At 32.9% G+C, this 18374-nt stretch overlaps 3 protein-coding genes across 3 annotated transcripts; 2 read left to right on the top strand and 1 right to left on the bottom strand.

The window, feature by feature from the left end:
- The first annotated feature begins 940 nt into the window (after positions 1–940).
- LOC101211422 (NAC domain-containing protein 53) lies at positions 941–4774 on the top strand. Its single transcript, XM_011657557.2, has 6 exons — positions 941–1319; positions 1440–1717; positions 1850–2044; positions 3189–3710; positions 3788–3905; positions 4002–4774. Exons 1-6 carry the CDS (start codon positions 1154–1156, stop codon positions 4409–4411), a joined length of 1689 nt encoding a protein of 562 aa, XP_011655859.1. The 5' UTR covers positions 941–1153; the 3' UTR covers positions 4412–4774.
- A 649-nt stretch (positions 4775–5423) lies between these two features.
- Positions 5424–10240, bottom strand: LOC101211170 (malate dehydrogenase [NADP], chloroplastic). The gene is made up of 14 exons (XM_004142395.3): positions 9839–10240; positions 9639–9735; positions 8568–8654; positions 8247–8331; positions 7759–7940; positions 7579–7649; positions 7407–7497; positions 7236–7310; positions 7055–7156; positions 6820–6942; positions 6312–6380; positions 6168–6236; positions 5795–5848; positions 5424–5695 (listed from the first exon to the last, which is right to left on the bottom strand). Exons 1-14 carry the CDS (start codon positions 9991–9993, stop codon positions 5642–5644), a joined length of 1314 nt encoding a protein of 437 aa, XP_004142443.1. The 5' UTR covers positions 9994–10240; the 3' UTR covers positions 5424–5641.
- Positions 10241–13503: 3263 nt separating this feature from the next.
- Positions 13504–16887, top strand: LOC101206690 (4-coumarate--CoA ligase-like 5). Its single transcript, XM_011657556.2, has 5 exons — positions 13504–14719; positions 14866–15131; positions 15218–15285; positions 15430–15532; positions 16532–16887. The coding sequence occupies exons 1-5, from the start codon at positions 13606–13608 to the stop codon at positions 16658–16660; spliced, it is 1680 nt and encodes a 559-aa protein (XP_011655858.1). The 5' UTR covers positions 13504–13605; the 3' UTR covers positions 16661–16887.
- The last annotated feature ends 1487 nt before the right edge of the window (positions 16888–18374 follow it).

The raw sequence follows: 18374 nt of genomic DNA, 5'->3' as shown, positions 1-18374 counted from the left end.
ATTGTAGTTGAAATTGAATGAATTTCTTAAATTGTAATTAATACAGTTATGTAAAATTATCTAATTTTAAAATTCTTATATATATTACTTGGGGAATATGGTCAAAGTTAGCCTGAGGGGGTCTGACTCACACATTTGTACTTTTATGGTATTAAGAACAGATACTTTTTTATAAAAAAATTCAAAAGTGAAATAAAATATTCTATCTATTTTTTTTGGATATGTTAGAAATTTTATATTAAATTTCTTGTAAGTTCATATTAAAAAACCAATAAAAAGAAAAGTAAAGTGAGGAGGTTTAAAGTTGATTCTTATTAGATACCTTTCCTTTTGTTTAGAATTTTCTTTTCTTATCAGTGTTTGGTAAAGTTAGTAAAGTTGATTCAAGAACACGTCAACAATAAATTCTTTTGTCAATAGTTAGATTCGTTAATATTGGAATAAAAGGTTATTCATACTACTCTCGTTCATCACTCGCTTGTAAAAGAAACACTATTTAAAATTTATTTAGACTTTATAAAATAAATAAACAGTTTAAAAACGTGTCAAATAATTAATAAAAATAGTAGATACTACATTAAGATATTTTTTCTATTAATCGTTGTAGTATGGTATATAACAACATTTAGTACTAAAATTTTGGCCATATCATCAAATGATATATTAATTTATCTTGTGTATTGCATATCATTTTTAATTAAAAATGAAATACCATACCTTTTCGTTGATTAAAGAGAAAATTAATATATCATTTAAGGAGGAATTGGAAGAAAATGAAAAGATATTTTTGGTGGCATGGTTTGATCTAATTATAATGAAAAAAATCTGTTACTGACACGTAGGCGCTGTGACGGTGTTATTTGTGGACACATGTGACAGTAGCATTCCTCTTGTTGTGGGAAGTCGACTTTTTCCGGGACGTTTCTGAATAAAAATGGTTCAATTTCCAGCTCGGTTTAGGAGATTATTTAATATTTTCCTTTTTTTCCCTTCCGAAGAAACCGTAACCCTAACTCTTCAACTTCCTTTAATTTCTTCTCCCCAAATTCAATTCTGATCTCAAATCTGAATTCTTTTCTTTCTTTCTTTCTTTCTTTTTTTTTTTCTTCAGTTTCATTTCAAAAACCCTAAATTCTAATCATTTTCTTGATTGATGGGTCGAGATTCTGCTACTTCCTTAGCACCTGGCTTCCGATTTCACCCAACAGATGAAGAACTCGTTAGTTACTACTTGAAGCGCAAAGTCTCCGGAAAACCCTTTCGTTTTGATCCTATTTCTGTCATTGACATCTACAAATCGGAACCCTGGGATCTTCCTGGTCAACCCCTTTTTCTTCTTCTTCTGTTTTTTTTGGGGGGGATTTTTGTTTGATTTTGGGTCTTTTTTTTGTTTTTATTTTTACCCTTCGGAATTGAAGTTGTATTGTGGGATTTGTCAGGGAAGTCGAAGCTGAAGAGTAGAGATTTGGAGTGGTACTTCTTCAGTGCTTTGGATAAGAAATATGGGAATAGTTCGAGGACCAATAGGGCTACGGAGAAAGGGTATTGGAAGACGACGGGGAAGGACCGGCCGGTCCGTCATAGCGCGAGGACTGTTGGAATGAAGAAGACCCTTGTGTATCATATTGGCCGGGCTCCTCGTGGTGCACGAACCAATTGGGTGATGCATGAATATAAACTCACAGACGAGGAGATGGGAAAAATTGCAATTGTGCAGGTTAGAATAGGGCGGAATGATTCTCTCTCTATTTCTCTCTCTTTTGTCTCTTCGATTTTTGATTTATGTTCTTTTTATTGGAAAATGTTGTAATTGTCTTGGGATCTGTTGGTTTCTTTGTTGGGTTGGAAGGATGCGTTTGTGCTGTGTAGGATATTCCAGAAAAGTGGTACTGGGCCAAAAAATGGAGAGCAGTATGGTGCCCCTTTTATTGAGGAGGAATGGGAAGAAAATGAAGAACTGGCGGTGGTACCTGGTGACGATCAAGCTGCTGATGAATTGCTAGGCGTTGGAGGTGTTTGTATTGAAGGCGATGACTTCAGCGAGGTATGTACTTTACCATGCCACAACTTATAAGTAACTCACCACTTTATGCGAAATGGTTGTGTACTATATCTGCGCTTTATATAATGTTTAGTTTAGTGTCTCCAAAATATGATATAGAACATGTTGGAAGAGATTATGGGCAGATCCGCATGAGAGCCGCTGAAGATTTGAAAGAAATCTTAACGTTTGAACGTGTATAATGAATTGTTAAGCAGTTGCCTGAGGTAATTAGGGACATATGCTCGAGTGTTGAGTGAATAGTAAGTGGTTGAGCTAGAATTGTGATACATGATGAAATGATTGGAAAAGACCAAGGAGGGTTTGTAAAATTATTTAGTAAATTCACCAAGAGGGGGAAATACCCCATAACCGTAGAGGATTTGGGGATAAGTTTCCAGAATCTCAAGGGCTTTAAGCAAAACACCCTTCTGACTTAAGACGATTCTACCTGAAAGCTGAAACCTAGAGGCCAGAGTTAATGCATTTAAGAGTTGTTAATAGTTGAATTTTGGTTTTGGAGTGAATTAAATGAGCAACTGGCTCATTGATTAAAGTTGTGATGTGATGGGTTTAATTTTCAAATTAGGTGCTTGTTGGTGTCGCAGAGTTAGCTATCAGGTAGAAAAATGTAGTGAGAAACTAGACCTTTGTGAAACTAAGGAGTGGGCAATATAGATTAGGGGAAAAACGAGACACAAAGAATATGGGACAGTGGGTTTTTTCAACTGACTGAGATGTATCTAAACAATTTTTCAGATGCATGCTAAATTGAGATGGACCATGGCTGTATTAAAGTGTCAGCTGCTCTTTTGGAAGTTACTAGAATGGAAACATTTTAATTGATTAGTATGTCAAGCGGTATATTTTCTTATTTAGGAAGAATGATAAATATTTCAGTTCACTGTTTGACATCCTTTTTGTTAAGGTATGTTGTACTTGTTCAAGTCTACATATTCGTTAAAAATGGGATATGAAAGTATGGTATGGATCCCAATGCTCAGTGTTCCTTCGTCCTTAAGATCTAGTGTATTTGTCCATGATTTATGTTTTTGAAATTCGATGGGTTGTGACTGTTTCCTGTTTGATAAATTACTTTTTAATTAGTTGGGAAATATCAATATCTTGTTAAATTCTTTTCCCCCAGAATGTTGAAGAAGGTATTCTGTCTGAAAGTGCTCCACCACCACCATTTAACTACTATTATGGTGAGACCAGCAACTCTATTGAGCAATCTGACAATTACATTGAAGATGATCAAAAGCCTGCAGTAGGCATATGTGAGACATCAGAGCTTCCTGACGGACAGAAGTTCTTTGTTTTACCAGACGAGTGTGGTTTACATGACAGATTGGTCAAACATGAGTACCTTGCTGAGTCGAGCAATGATGCTGGTGCTAATGCTGCTGATGAAGTTAATGCTGGTGACATGGATGGTCGTTATGTATTGAATGAGGCATTCTATAGTACTTCTGATAATCTTTCTTTTAGTGATGAACTACTTTTGGAACCCAATGAGCTCTCAAACCCTACTGAAAGTGATCCTGCTGATTTTGATGTGCTTGAAGAGTATCTTACCTTCTTCGATGCAGATGGTGATAATGTAGATATGTCCTTTGATCCTTCTGAAATTCTTGGAAGTGGGAGTCCCATTCCTGATCAAACAGAGGTTAACATTTGCTTCTTTTCACAACTTACTTATGAGTATGTGGAATTTGCTTCTCTCTAACAATCATATTTCCTTAGGCTGTTGGTGGTGCCACCGAACATGCATCTGCCAGCAAACAAACTGCAGATTTGCGTCATGACAATGGGGCCTCCTCATCCTCTATGCAAAGACCCGAGGATCCAAAATCAGAATCAGGTGAGTCGAAACAGTTGTTATTCTTTCCATGTCATTTTGATTTTTGCAAGGTTGTTGATTCACTCTTTCTTACCATATTTGTTTTTTTGATACTAGATATCAAGTATCCATTCCTCAAACATACAAGTCATATGCTCGGCAGCATTCCTGCTCCATTTGCTTCACAATTTACTTCCAAAGATGCTGCTATCCATCTTAATTCAGCTCCACAAGCTTCGAGTTCCGTTCGTGTCACTGCAGGCATGCTCGTCATAAGAAATATAGCACTAAATGGATACGAGGTGAACAACATGTACGGCAAGAATTCAGATCTTAACATAATCTATTTGTACGGGATCGTCGAAGGCAACATCGATTCCTCCCAGTTGTTGCCAAATGCTGCTGGTGTAAATTCCAGCAAGTCGGAACCGCTGATATCTCGCTACTTCTTGTACTTCTTCATCTTGTTTTGGGTTCTAATCCTATCAGCGAGTTTCAAAGTTGCAAGGTGCATCCATTCCAGGTGACTTTGTTGAAAAATTTGTAGTAGTATTAGAGGTAGTTTAGAAACTTTCTATGCTGCCATATACAACACGTTGGTTGCAGTTCTATCTCTGCACTGCAGTTTCTATTCAAATACATCAAATAGATTCTAGACTAACTGCCAACGAATTGGTGGCTTACCTTTAAATAACTGTTTCTTCTTTTGTATTTTAATTTTACAACTTTTTAGAGTTTATATAATTGCAGGGCTTTCCTGTATTTAACCAAATTTATGAGAGTAAAGGTTGGAAACCTTCTCATTCCTGATTCCATCATGTTTACGTTTATATATGTAATTCACTGGATGAACCATCGTAATTCTGAATAAGCAAAATTTGCCTACAAAATCTAACTTAAGCTGAACGTCAAAGTGTTAACTCTCTGGTTCGATTTCTTTGACATTAGAAAATGTCATGTTTGGTTCTTCATTTTCTTCCAATGATCAATAATTTTTATTTAATATATTAACTAAGAATTTCAATCTTTGCAGTGATATAAAGTGAGAAAATCCACACACGTACACGAGTAAGAGAATGAACCATAGACTTGTGACCACACTTTTTTGTTTCTCTGCTTAGACTATTGTATTTTCTAAAATTGTCGTGTTACGTACATTTTAATACTAAATCAACGTATTAGGTAATGAAAATGTATATATTTTAGCATATCATTTTTCTTTTAAGACAACTTTCATTACGTTATTTATTTCTAAAATTGAGTTCAAAAGTGGACTTCAATAAAATATAGACTGAAATCGTCAACGTTACTACTACGGAATTTACAATTAATATATATGTATATATGAGAACTAAATAATTATAATAGTTCATTTTATAATACCTCTAAACACCGAAGATCCATCGAATAATCGATCGGAATGGACACAATTTATATCACGATAATAAACTACATACTCTGTTTTAAATAACCTAAATTGAAATATTGTATATTTGATTTGTATGGTCCATGAAGATGATTAGCTTTTTATTCAAAGAATAAAGTATCAACCGAACTTAAACCAATATTTTATTGTTGATTCATATCAGGAAATTTCAGATAAACAAAGTTATTCCTATTAATAATTTTACTATCATTGCCCGCAACTTACATGCAATATTCACATATAATATGTGGATTAATTCAAAGAGGAAGGTAACATAAAGCAGCTCAAATATAAAGTTATATGAGGCTCAAAGGCATGTGATTGATGAGCCTTACATTTCTCCAGGAAGCATTGTGTCTCCTGGTAGATCACATACAGCAATACCCTGATACAATATGGAAGAAATAGTCCGTTGTTAATGGATCAATAAGAGAAAGATGTGAAGTTGCATTAGAGGGGGAAAGAAAGAGGAGCTAAATCTGACCTCTCCTGTGAGGTGAGCCACACATCTCTTCTCAGCTAGCAACTCAGCTTCAGTCTGTGAAACAGAATAGTGCCAAACAAATGGAATTAGGCGGTTCGACAATAGCCAAAATCCGGAAGAGATGAAAAACAAAACCAGCTTTGTTGTGTTGTGTAAATTCATTTGATAAGAAACCGAAAAAGGTGGATGCATCATAGTATTTGTATAAGAGGAAAAGAAAAGGGTGAGAAAATTTTATCACTGAGTGTAGTACGTTTGAGTTCTTCTTTGCTAACTAAGAGTTTTTGAGTTGGTTGAGAATTTAATACGTTACCGGAAAGTGAAATTTTGTAGATCTAATGTTTACTGAACTAGAAAGAAAAACATAGCAGACCTTGGCAATTCGCTTGCGGAGATAGTCATCAAATATAACATCGTTCACAAGTTCATAGTCACCATCTCCCTGCGAAAGCCACATATTACTGATTACAAACACTAAGATAGTAAAGTAGGAGCTGAAAGTTGGGAACAAAATTACCTTTGATCTGCATGGCATGCTGAAAACAATATCGTTTGCTATGCCATAAGGATTTCCAGTGGTATATACCTACAAATCGGTCAGTATTATGAGTTTGAGGTTAATGCATAGTAGATTTACTTCACCTAAAAGCTTAAACTTATTAACATTATTTAAACTCGTGGTGTTTTGCTATCTACTTTTAGTAAATGTTTTCAAAATCCAAACTGAAATAAATAGACTTCAAATTTTGGTTTTGGTCTTAGAATTGTGCTGCCTAAGAAATAAAAAAATTACCTAAAATAAAGATGAAAAATAAGTAATTGTCAGAAAACAAGCACAATTTTAGAAAATCAAATGGTTATCAAACAAGTCTTTTGCTACTCCTCGTTCTCACTTGTTTTCTCCAGCCAACACTCTCCTCTCCAAACAAGTATGCTGAATTAGATCCTATCAGCTTATAAAACAATGTAATAATGCACCATTAATGTACAAGTATCAAGGGATGCTACTTAAGATATATCCTTACCCCAGATGAAAACCAATCGCCTTCAGGAGTTGGAGTAATTAAAGACCTTATGGCATCAACAATTGATACAGCAGTTGAAGCAGCTGAAGATCTTCCCCATTTCTCAATCAGCACACCACCCCTCTGAAAATCGAGACAACAACTCGACCCGTTATTAAACATATCAATCAAGAGACTATCTGATTCATTGAGCAGTGAACACTGTGTCTTATAACACCTTTGCTAATCATGTTACCTTCTGTACTTTCTCAGTGAATTCCTCTTCCAACCACCTGTGGTCCTTGATAACCTCTTTAACGGGTAAGCCGTTAATTTTTGCATTTAAGAAGTCTGGAACCTGGAGTGAAGACGGCAAAATAAGCATACAACTGGGGGGATTCAAAGAAGCCAACTAAGCTTCTAGAGCACGACCTAACCTGAGTTGTTGAATGGTTGCCCCAAATGGTCATGTTTGACACTTGATCATAGAAGACGCCCGCTTTCAGAGCCAGCTGAACACGTCATGAAAGTACGCAAGTTTTATCTATTCCAAAACGTATTACGTGTGAGGAAAGCAAGTAGCATCAAGCGCGTTAGCGGTATAGTACCTGACATTTTGCTCGATTCTCATCTAGTCGAGTTAAAGCGTGGAAGTTCTTTGCAGGAATTTTCGGAGCATTTTTCAAACAGATTAATGCACTGTATGGATTGAAAAGGAAGAGAGAAGTTATATGTTGCACAGACTTAAAGAAACTCGTGCTGAATAAAACATGAACTCACTTGGTATTGCAGGGATTGCCCACAATTATGACTTTGACATTTGGGGATGCAACAGCATTTAGAGCTTTGCCCTTTATTAATTGTTAAATGATAACATCAAAAGTTAAATGTAACAAATTGCCTATATTTATTGGAGTAGCAGAAAAAATGGATCTCAAAAAAAAAAATTGATAAACGTACTTGTTCAGCAAATATCTGCCCATTTATATCTAATAAAGCGGCACGCTCCATTCCCGGTCCTCGAGGCTTTGCTCCGATCAAAAGAGCCCATTCTGCATCTTGGAATACTTCATAAGGATCAATGCTTATCACCACCTCTCTCAAAAGAGGGAAAAGGGAGTCCTCCAATTCCATGGCAACACCTGCATATATGGGGATGTCAATAGCAGGTTATTTGTAGGATAGCTGAAAGATTTCAGTTCAATCTCAAAGTTTGGTGGTTCAAAACATTATAGACTTGCAAGTTCTTATGTTAAACTGTTCTCAAGACATCATAAGAAAAAAAGGCTGATACAGGCTAAACTTCATAGAGGAATCAAAAGAAACTTTTGTTTCATGCATTTTATCTTCATTGCTCAAGAGTTCTGAAAATGAGAGACTAGAAATACCATGCAATCAAATGATCTTCAAAGCAATATTGAGTTTCTTTTTAAGTGTGCCAAACTTGCCTTCAAGTGCTTGGAATGACCTTTCTGACCCCAATAGCTTCAATGCAATAGGTTGATCAGGACCAAAAACTTCACCAGATGCAAGCTAGTGAAACAAGCAGAATAAGATTTTATCTAAACCATCAGGACAGAATGAGAAAAAAGTTTGAGTTTTCTACTAAGATTTAAGCCAACGCACCAGAACAGTTCAACTTTACAGAATGTATAACATATACAAGAAATACAACAAAGGAAACTAGATACTCATTCCATTTCTCTTTTATTGTGTGAATGAATTTTTGGTTCAATTGTTAGTGTACTGGCTAGGGAATGAATGCTTACCTTGAAGAGAAGATGATTGGATATCATTCCAGCAGCACCAGAGACTGAAATATTGATCAGTTTCTTCCATGATGTTGTCTCTTCCTCCTGTGATGAGTACAAAATATGTCAGGGCCAAAGAAAAGTTTTGTCCAAACTGACAAATCCAGCTGCAAAAGAATTGTGATTAAATGATAATACACATGAATGAAATATATTTCTTCAAGGTTGATATATGATCTCAATTGTATGAAAAAATTAGGTGTAATCTCTATCTTTATCTCTAATGAGAAAAAATCATTTGAAAATCAACCAAATATGAAAGAAAGAAAGAAAAGTTTAATCACTCCAAAAATCATGGGTGTAACTTTTGCTGGGGTACCAAAGGTAGAGGGATATATAAAAATTCAGCTCTAAGAATCAATTTTTGTTAAGACTGTGGGGTTTCTTCATCTTTTCGACACGAGATGCCAAAAACCATACTTCAACCAATTAGCTATTTCCTGTTATTAAAATTCCAGAGGAAGTTAAAGCAGGGTAAAATTTATAAGGAGCATATCTTAGAATTAGAAAGTAGAACTTATGTACCTTAAAATCTCACATAACCCCAATAAATACATTAAAATTTAAACTTAATGAACAATGGTTAGAAAATGTTGAGGAATTGTTTTTCTAATTTAAAAGTAAAAAAGGTTACTGCATGGACATTTAAATCTAAAACTTAGGGAACAAAATGAACCTATTTTAAAAACTTGGAGACAAAAAAGGGATGTTTCGAAAACTCCCGTACTAAACGCACATATTGTCATTTTCCCAGAAACACATTACTTTCGAAACAACTATTCATGAATTCAAACAATCACGACACAACTTTACACATTTGTATTTTTATAATGAGCATTAACTTAATGGCAGTGCCAGTAGTTGGATAATTAGATCATATCTCAAAATGAACAAACAAAAGGAATCAAACACTAAAAGTAATGAGAGATTAAATAAAAGAATCATACACTACAACTGGTTATTGAGAGAAGTCCAAAAACAAATTTTCAATACAACAAAGAAATCCCCCATGAGAATTGAAGAACTTACAGCTTTTAAATCATAGGTGAGGCAAAAAACACCATAACACTCGCTTTTACTCTTAGGGTCCTCTGTTTTAGCCGCAACTGGAGCTGCTTCAACTTGACTGAAAAAGAAATTGAACAGAGTAAGAAATTCGTCTATAACTTCTCAATTTTTTTTTTTTTTTAAAAAGAATCAGAACTTACTAAAAAAGACTTGGAACTTACTTGATAGAGCAAGTGACTCGGGAAGTTCGGGAGCGATGAAACGGGCGGAAAGAGCAGCGACGGTGGTCAGCGAAGAAACGATTGGAGTGAAAAAGAGAGTTGGAGGAGAAGTTGAGTTCAGTTTTTAAAGAGGAGGACAACTCTGCTACGGCCATTGCAGCAGAGGGAGAACAGAAATGGAGAAATCGCGAATTTAAAGAAGGGAAAGGAGATGTTATTGAGAGGGATTGAATGAAGGAAGAAGAGAGAAGAAGAAGAATAAGAAGAAGAAGAAGAAGAAAAAGAAGAAGAAGAAGGAGTAAAGGTTTCTGGCTATGGAGGTGGGGAGAGAGCGGGAGAGATGAGATAGAGATTGAGCAGAAAAATGGAGAAAGAAAGAAAGATAAAAAAGAAAAACTTAAGGGATTATTTGAAATGATTTTCTAAGGCTTTGGGAGTGACACGTGTCGAATCGGTGATTGGGAATTCCTTTTAACTGTTTTTTAGCTTAACAGACGTTGCTGTCTTCATGAAGGAATTTATCCGCTTTCTTCTCTCTATACCCATAACACTCTTTAGTTAAATTATATCGAAATTTTGCACTATTTTACTATATTTAAAAGTATTTTTAGTCGAGTTTTTTATATCTTCATATTCATATAATATTACGAAGAATACATATTGTAGTGACTTGAGTAGTAATTTATTTATTTGAAGACGTGTTTGTATTATCTAAGAATGATATGAAGTGTAGTAGTAGTACAAGTGATATAGATTAGTTGCTTTCTTTTTAATTATTGTAAAATACAGAATGGTTAAAATATAATAAAATTTATAACATTTTTAAAAATAATAAAATAAATTAAAATATTTACCATCTAGAATTTGTTATAAGTTGTAAATATTCGGTAAGGTCTACTACTTTAAAAAAAAAATCATAAAATTTTCTACTTTATATGATTGAGGTTAATAGACTTCTATCAATATGTATTAAATATTTTGGTTCATTATACTATACTTTGAATATGTTATTTTTAAAAAGTTATTATAGATTAAAAAATATTATTAAAATTATTTGAAAAAATATAGTAAAAAAAAAAACTTAAATAAGTTATAGAGAGTTTAATGTATTTTGCTATATTTTGTAAATAATTTCAATATTGGACTGTTTTTAAAAATATTTTTTTCCTTTCCTATTTTAGTGACAAATGTTTATTTAAACAATGGTTAATGGAAGCATAATATACTAATTAAGATATCAAATTAGGAAATTTATTTTAAAGGATAAAACTTTCAAAAGTATTTATTAGCAAAATATCAAAATATGATACAGATAAATACATACATAAACATTTAAAAACAATCCATCAAAATTATCATATGAACTAAATTTGAATTCGAACTAAAAACAAAATATTTTTTAAAAAATATAATTGGATTCTGAATTATGGTGGAAGAGTTTTGAACTAACCAAAACAATTTAGTTAGTCTTTATATAATGATATTTAAAAATAATAATTACCACAATACATACACTTCTTTTAATCTTTGATTTGTGTCTAGAAATTAAAGTGCAATGTAGCATAACAAAGTCATATAATGCAAACAAAAGCTGAATTCCAATGAAAAGGTCCCAATCATTTCCTATGGCTATCATTTGATTTTTCAAAAGTGATTTTGATTTTATTTGATCCATCAAAGTATAATGTGAGTAATGTCCAAATAAATATCAATTTACAAGATAAAATATGAGTGTCACCCTCAAATTCAAGGCCCATCTTTTATATACATATATATATATACATATTCTCAATTCACATTATTCTCTATTTTCTCACCCATCCTAATTTGTTAATTCAAGTCTTTTTTCTTGATCTTCTTTATCATCATGAGGTAAATTTTATGACTTAGAATTATTTAAGTAATTCTATGATTCGAGTATATTTTCATAAACAAGTTATACATAACATAGAAAAATATTTGTAGTAGGCAATCATTAAAGATAAAATGTTTTAGAATACATTATTATAGTTTTGAAGATTTTTTTTATATATATAAAACAAACTACTTACATTCTATTTACAAAATTTCATTACATTTTATTTTTATATGAAAAATAAATATTTTGTTCATTTTATATTTTTTTACGAACAATATTGGAGTGATGAATACTTTATAACTTTTTTTCCTTCTAATCGCATTAATTATCGCTTACATATATGTACATATTATAAAATAGAATTTCAATAATTACCCTATACAAAACATTGACCTTAGATTTGGACTAAAAGTTCAATTTTATTAGCGTATTTATATCATCCTAAAGTTGATAGGTGATTTATTTAATTAGGATATTTAAATAAACAAATATAAAACAAAATTATCGAAATTGAAATGGACTCAAAATAATTAAAAAAAACATGTATTTCAAATCTCGTTGTGTAGACAAATAGATTGTTGACAGTAAGTTTTATAGTTGAACAAAAATAATTAGGAAAAATGTAAGGAATAGACGAGGAGAACACTAACCGATTTATTTACTGTTTTTTTTAATTATTATTTCAGTTATATATATATATAGACACACACATAAAGTATAAAGTGAAGAACTTGCATGTAACATCCAAAGTTTAGAATGGAAACATAAATGAACAGATATCACACTTGAATGAGAGAAATTCTAAGGATGTAAAAGTAAAAGCTAAGAAATACTTAAAAGAATTAAAAGTAATTATTTATACCAACAATGTGCACTTTTCTTTTTAGTGACTCGATCATAGAAACTTCAATATTAAATGTGCTTAGCTTAGAGCAATTCTATGTTGGGTGAACTCATGAAAAGATTCATCGAAGGAGGTAGGAGAATGTCGAACATACCATTGAAGTTATATACCATATATATTTTTGTCATTGCTACTATTCATTTCAACTTAAAAGATATACTCCGCATCTTTTACCACATCATCCACTCACACATAACTAACTTTTAAAAAAAATAAAAGTAGCACATTGTTTGTCACGTGAAATTACATAAATAATCTTATGAATAATGTCACTATATTTCTTTTTTTTATTTTCATACCTCCCTAATCATCTATTATTTTAATAAATATCTTTTTCAATAACTTTTTAAAAAATTTACGTAAAACAAAATTTATAACATTAGAGTCAATGTCACCTATATTTTTTAAATTACAATACAAAAAAATAGATGTTATGAGCTGTTTTTTTTTTAATTGTCATCTATGTAAGTTCTTTTAAAAAATGATTAAAATTTAGAAAAAATTTCAAATATAGAAAATTTTACAAAATATTTACAACCTTTACCAAATTCTATCAATGATATACTAAGATTATCAATAATAGAATCCTAAATTTAGTTAGAAGATTATGAATAATAGAATCCTAAATTTTGTTATAACTTGTAAATATTTGTATTTATTTGGATGTTTTAAAAAAGGTCCTACTAAAAGTTTAATTAAGAATTAAATGGCTATAACAATATTACTACCTAACCTAACCTTATTTTAATTATTTTGCCGGCCAAATTATAATACAAATTAGTTAAAGAAAAGAAATCTTAAGTAAAGACTAATGACGAAGAAAACATCGGTTATGTCGCCTAAGCCAAACGCCAAATTGAGCATAAAAAAATATAATAATAATAATAATATAACTTTAATTCCACGAAAATTTCAGTATTTTAGATTCACGAATTTATTCTCCCGCCGGTTTCTGATCTCTCTCCTCACTAACGAACTCCTTCTTCACTCATCCAAGGCTTCAACATGTCCGACGAAGAATTCGTGGAATTTCAGCCACAGAGTTCTCCTGGCGGCTACAATGTGAATACAGCGGTTTATCATTCTCTACTTCACCTTGATGAAGCTCCTGTAATCTCCACCAGGTCAGATCTCGACACAGCTACTTACGTCTTATCGCAGTTTCCCACGGCCGAATCGCGAGTTGCTCTCATTGACTCAGTCACGAGCTTGCGAGTTACTTATGGACAACTCAGTGTCTCGATTCGCTCCCTCGCTTGTGGACTTTATCACGCACTGGGAGTTCGAAAAGGCGATGTGGTGTTTGTTTTATCGGCGAATTGTGTTCTGTATCCGGTGATCTGTTTGGCTGTGTTGTCGATTGGTGCGGTGATAACGACAGCCAATCCGATGAATACTGAGTCGGAAATCGGAAAGCAAGTGCGTGATTCTGGTGCGAAACTAGCTGTTTCGGCACCGGAGGAGCTTCAGAAATTGAGTCCAACTGGAATTCCGACGATTCTAACTACTCGGTCTTCCTATGGCGATGCTTTATCAGTGGAAGAGTTGATCGAATCTTGTAGCGAATCGTCTTCTGAGCCATTGCCAAAAGCAGAAGTAACTCCGTCGGATACGGCGGCGATCTTGTACTCGTCAGGAACAACAGGGACGAGTAAAGGCGTAGTTCTAACTCATTCAAATCTCATATCTGTAATCGAAATTCTGACCTGGTGCGTCGACTCGACTTCCTCTCAACACGACGTGTTTTTATGCTTCATTCCGATGTTTCACATCTACGGCCTCGTCTTCTTCGGGCTCGGACTGTTCCGCAGAGGAATCACCACAGTTTTGATGCCGAGATTCAACTTCCAGTCCATGATCGACGCAATTGAAAAGTACAAAATCAATAACATACCGGCAGTACCTCCAGTGATCCTAGGACTAGTGAAATCGGACGGTGGTTCGGACTTCTCATCACTAAGACGAGTCGGATCTGGAGCTGCACCACTTGGAAAAGACGTAGAAGAAGCTTTCCGAGAGAAATTTCCATGGGTGGAGCTTCGTCCAGGATATGGATTAACAGAGAGTACCGGTGCAGCGACATGGATGATCACAGACAAGGACGCTAAAGCTCATCCAGGTAGTATACAATTCAAATTAATTATCAATCCTTAATTAATCCTCTTTCGACATTTAATTCATTTATAGATTTGAAAATTATTAGCACCATGCAGATAGATCAAACAAAAACAACTAAATTGTGGTGTTATCTGATCTGCTAACAAGGTTCATGTGGAATGTTAATGCCGAGTTTTTATGGAAAGATTGTGGACGTTGAAACCGGAGAAGGACTACCACCGATGAAGAAAGGGGAGTTGTGGTTGAAGAGTCCGACGATTATGAAAGAATATCTTGGAAACAGAGAAGCAACAGAAGCCACCATTGATGAAGAAGGATGGTTGAAAACTGGAGATCTCGGATACATAGATGAAGATGGCTTCCTTTACATTGTTGATCGAATCAAAGAACTCATCAAACACAATGGATATCAGGTAACAAACAAAACACATCAATCAATATTGAATTAGCTATAAAATTATTTGTATTACAGTCTGATTAAAGGGAAGAACAACTTCAGGTTGCTCCAGCAGAACTTGAGACCATCCTTTTGAGCCATACGGAAATTTTAGATGCTGCCGTTATTCCGTAAGTTTATTTAATGCATGTGTTAGAGGATTATATTAACTTTTAAGTGCAAAAGAATCAAACCCCACAATTATTTATGTATTTATGTGAAATTCTTTTGATAAACCTATGGATGGAAGATTGAGGTTTGGAGTGTGTTTGCAGAATAGAGGATGAAGCGGCGGGGCAGATTCCGGTGGCTTGTGTGGTGAAAGCGCCCAGTTGTGAACTCAGTGAACAACAAGTCATTCAATTTGTGGCTTCTCAGGTACTTTTCTCTTTCCCACCCATCTACTCATTTTTCTTGGGCCCAACTTCCATCTATATGGGCCTACCCCAAGCCCAGGAAACCGTCCAACTAATATTGGACAGGACGGGTAACATAGCTTAACCTAATATTGGAGGATGTTAAAAAAAAAAAAAACAGTTGAAAACCGAACCGAATTGCAATGTATGATTCGGTTCGATTTAAGAAATTAAACCGATTCTAAAACCAAACCGGATTGTTTTATTTAAAAAATTGTATATATAAAAAACATAACTAAAAGGGCAGAAACTTTTATCCCGGTGGCATTCCGGTGCCACTAAGGCATGACATCCTAACTAAAGTCAAAACCATATTTATGCACTTTGATTTCAATTCTACTACGTATGTATAAGCGGTTCGGTTTCGATCCAATATTCGGTGCGGTTTTAGATGAGATGTTTTTACATTTTGTGGTTCGGTGCAGTTTCAGTTTTAAACCGAACCGAACCGAATAGCGAATACCTGTAGTAATATGAATTTAATATTATAGTAAAACTTCTTACGAAAAGAAAAAAGTAAACATAAAGTTTTTTTTTTTTACATTTTACAATTTGTAACGATTTAGTTACTTAAAATTATGAAAAGTACAAACTTAAAAAATGAAGGACTCTTTTCAAGGAAAAAAGAAAAGAGTAGAAGAGTGAAGGACTAAATTTACTTCATTTCAGTGCTGAAAGTAGAAGGAAAAGAATTTCTAACGCATCGTTTGTTTCTTAAAAATTAAGTTTGTTTTTTTATATAAGTACAATAATTTTTATATTTAAATACAACCGTTGAATTTAGCTAATTTTTTTAAAAAAATATAAATTTTATTTTATTTTAGTTTTCAAATTTCAGTTTTATTTTTTAACCATAACAAACTAAGAAATTTGGAAATAGTATTGGTAAACTTAATATTTCAAAAACTAAAACTAAAAACCAACAAATTATCATGTAATACACAATAAGGTCTCTTGGCAGGTGGCACCTTACAAGAAGGTAAGAGGAGTAAGATTCATTAGTGCAATTCCAAGGTCTCTTGCTGGCAAAATCTTGAGGAAGGATCTTGTCTCACAGTTCAAACAACTACAACTTTTGTCCAAGCTCTAAAACAAATTATTATTATTATAAATGAGATTACATATATATATATGGTATGGTATGGTATATGATGGGCAATAATTTTGAATTGAATCATCTCTCTACCTCCTCAAAGAGAGAGACAACCAAGTGTGGAGCTGTAAATTGATTTGTCTTTGGCTCAGAAACGTAATTTTCAAATGATTGGAAGTATTTTCTTGGACCATTTGATAATGTTAGTACAATTTTAAACGTGATGAATTGTGATTAATTAGACTATTAATGAAGTGGGTAAATTAAAACGAGTACTAAAGTCAGTAAGCACTTTAGTAGATCGATATGATATATATATATAGAAAAAAGGAAGACAAATTAAAGTGTGCAAAAAAGAAAGGAAGTGCCATATGTCATTCTAAGCTTAGATTTGAAGAAAGATGAAGACAAATGTAAATTTCCACTAAGTTAAAGGAAGGGTAGGTAGGTGACTTAGTGGTTTTATGGTCCATTAATTGTGCCTTTGGAAAGCTCCATCCCTTTTGTCTCAAACATTCAACTTTCCCAAGCTTATATATTGTGGAATTGAAATCAATTTAGATGGTTGATCCAAAACTAGCTACTCAATAACTCACCTGATTAAACAAGTACACGAATACAAATTGTTATTAATTATATTGGAACGTCTTGAACTCGTATCGGTGTCATTTTATTTTTAAAAATATCTCTCTAATGATATATCATTCTCTTTCTACATTGAGACACTTTTAACATATTTGAAAATACAGAAAAAAAAGTTTGATAGTAAAAAAAAGTCTATTTATAAGTGTATATATTAACGTTGTCTATGCAATATAAAAGGAATGATAATAATGCTCTCTAGAAGGTTCAATGTTGTTGTGTCCATTATCTATTGATCATCATATATAAGATAATATTTTTCTAAATTTTAATTCTTTAAGTCCAAAAAAATTATAAAACTTATGCAATGATGATTAGTTAAAGAATGAAGCACAAGAACCATGTTTAAATTAATAAAATTAAACTTATTAACCATGGTTAAATTAGGTCACAAGTCTTAATTAACTATAGTTATATTAGTCTATCTAATATATAATAGAGATGAATTTTTTTCAAAATTGAATTTATATTTGCTACAATTTACAAAATATAGCAAAATATTATGTTATGATAGACACAAATTACAAGCTTCTATAAAGAAATTAAATATTCGAAGTCTCATCTTCCTTCAAGATATGATATTAAATGGACAACAAAAATCTAGATGTTAGAAGTTCAACCGTCGTGTGATCACTTACCGTTATTATATTAAAAAGTTTACCCATTTTTTCCTCTAACAAAACTCTTGGTAACTTCATTTAGAGTTAATCCTTAGGACCATAACTATGAGTTTTCATAAATCTTGTAAATGTAACTTCAAATTTACAACTCCAAAATTGAAAACTCTCACCAAACTTCTTTGGGAAAAAGCACTTACATGCACAAAAAGAAATGTAATGGTATGCACATGAGTCTCGATGATGCAAAATAAATTAAATTACATTTTTAATATTATCTTTTCAACACACATATATATGAACACAAACCACAAAAAGTATCTACATCACTTCTCTCTTTAAAAAAATAATTTTTGTGATGAAAGTCAAAAGTTAGGGGAAAAGAATGCACTTCTTTTATATACTTGGAAAGTGCAAAGAATGAGAAAAAAGAATTCAATGAAACTAGCTCA

Source organism: Cucumis sativus, chromosome 5, assembly GCF_000004075.3.
Source record: "Cucumis sativus cultivar 9930 chromosome 5, Cucumber_9930_V3, whole genome shotgun sequence".
In the NCBI taxonomy this organism is placed as follows: Eukaryota; Viridiplantae; Streptophyta; class Magnoliopsida; order Cucurbitales; family Cucurbitaceae; genus Cucumis; species Cucumis sativus.
Note: the sequence above shows the minus strand (reverse complement) of the source record. Positions and strands in the feature narration are given on the sequence as shown.

Bases quoted from the DNA above. Each gene is read 5' to 3' on its own strand.
- LOC101211422 (XM_011657557.2), top strand. From the start codon at position 1,154: ATGGGTCGAGATTCTGCTACTTCCTTAGCACCTGGCTTCCGATTTCAC. The intron at 3,711-3,787 runs GTTAACATTTGC...ATATTTCCTTAG, and splicing joins CCATTCCTGATCAAACAGAG to GCTGTTGGTGGTGCCACCGA. The intron at 3,906-4,001 runs GTGAGTCGAAAC...TTTTGATACTAG, and splicing joins GGATCCAAAATCAGAATCAG to ATATCAAGTATCCATTCCTC.
- LOC101206690 (XM_011657556.2), top strand. From the start codon at position 13,606: ATGTCCGACGAAGAATTCGTGGAATTTCAGCCACAGAGTTCTCCTGGC. The intron at 15,286-15,429 runs GTAAGTTTATTT...GTGTGTTTGCAG, and splicing joins TTAGATGCTGCCGTTATTCC to AATAGAGGATGAAGCGGCGG. The intron at 15,533-16,531 runs GTACTTTTCTCT...GTCTCTTGGCAG, and splicing joins TTCAATTTGTGGCTTCTCAG to GTGGCACCTTACAAGAAGGT.
- LOC101211170 (XM_004142395.3), bottom strand. From the start codon at position 9,993: ATGGCCGTAGCAGAGTTGTCCTCCTCTTTAAAAACTGAACTCAACTTC. The intron at 7,941-8,246 runs GCAAGTTTGGCA...CCATATATGCAG, and splicing joins GTCATTCCAAGCACTTGAAG to GTGTTGCCATGGAATTGGAG. The intron at 6,381-6,819 runs GTAAGGATATAT...ACCGATTTGTAG, and splicing joins GCGATTGGTTTTCATCTGGG to GTATATACCACTGGAAATCC.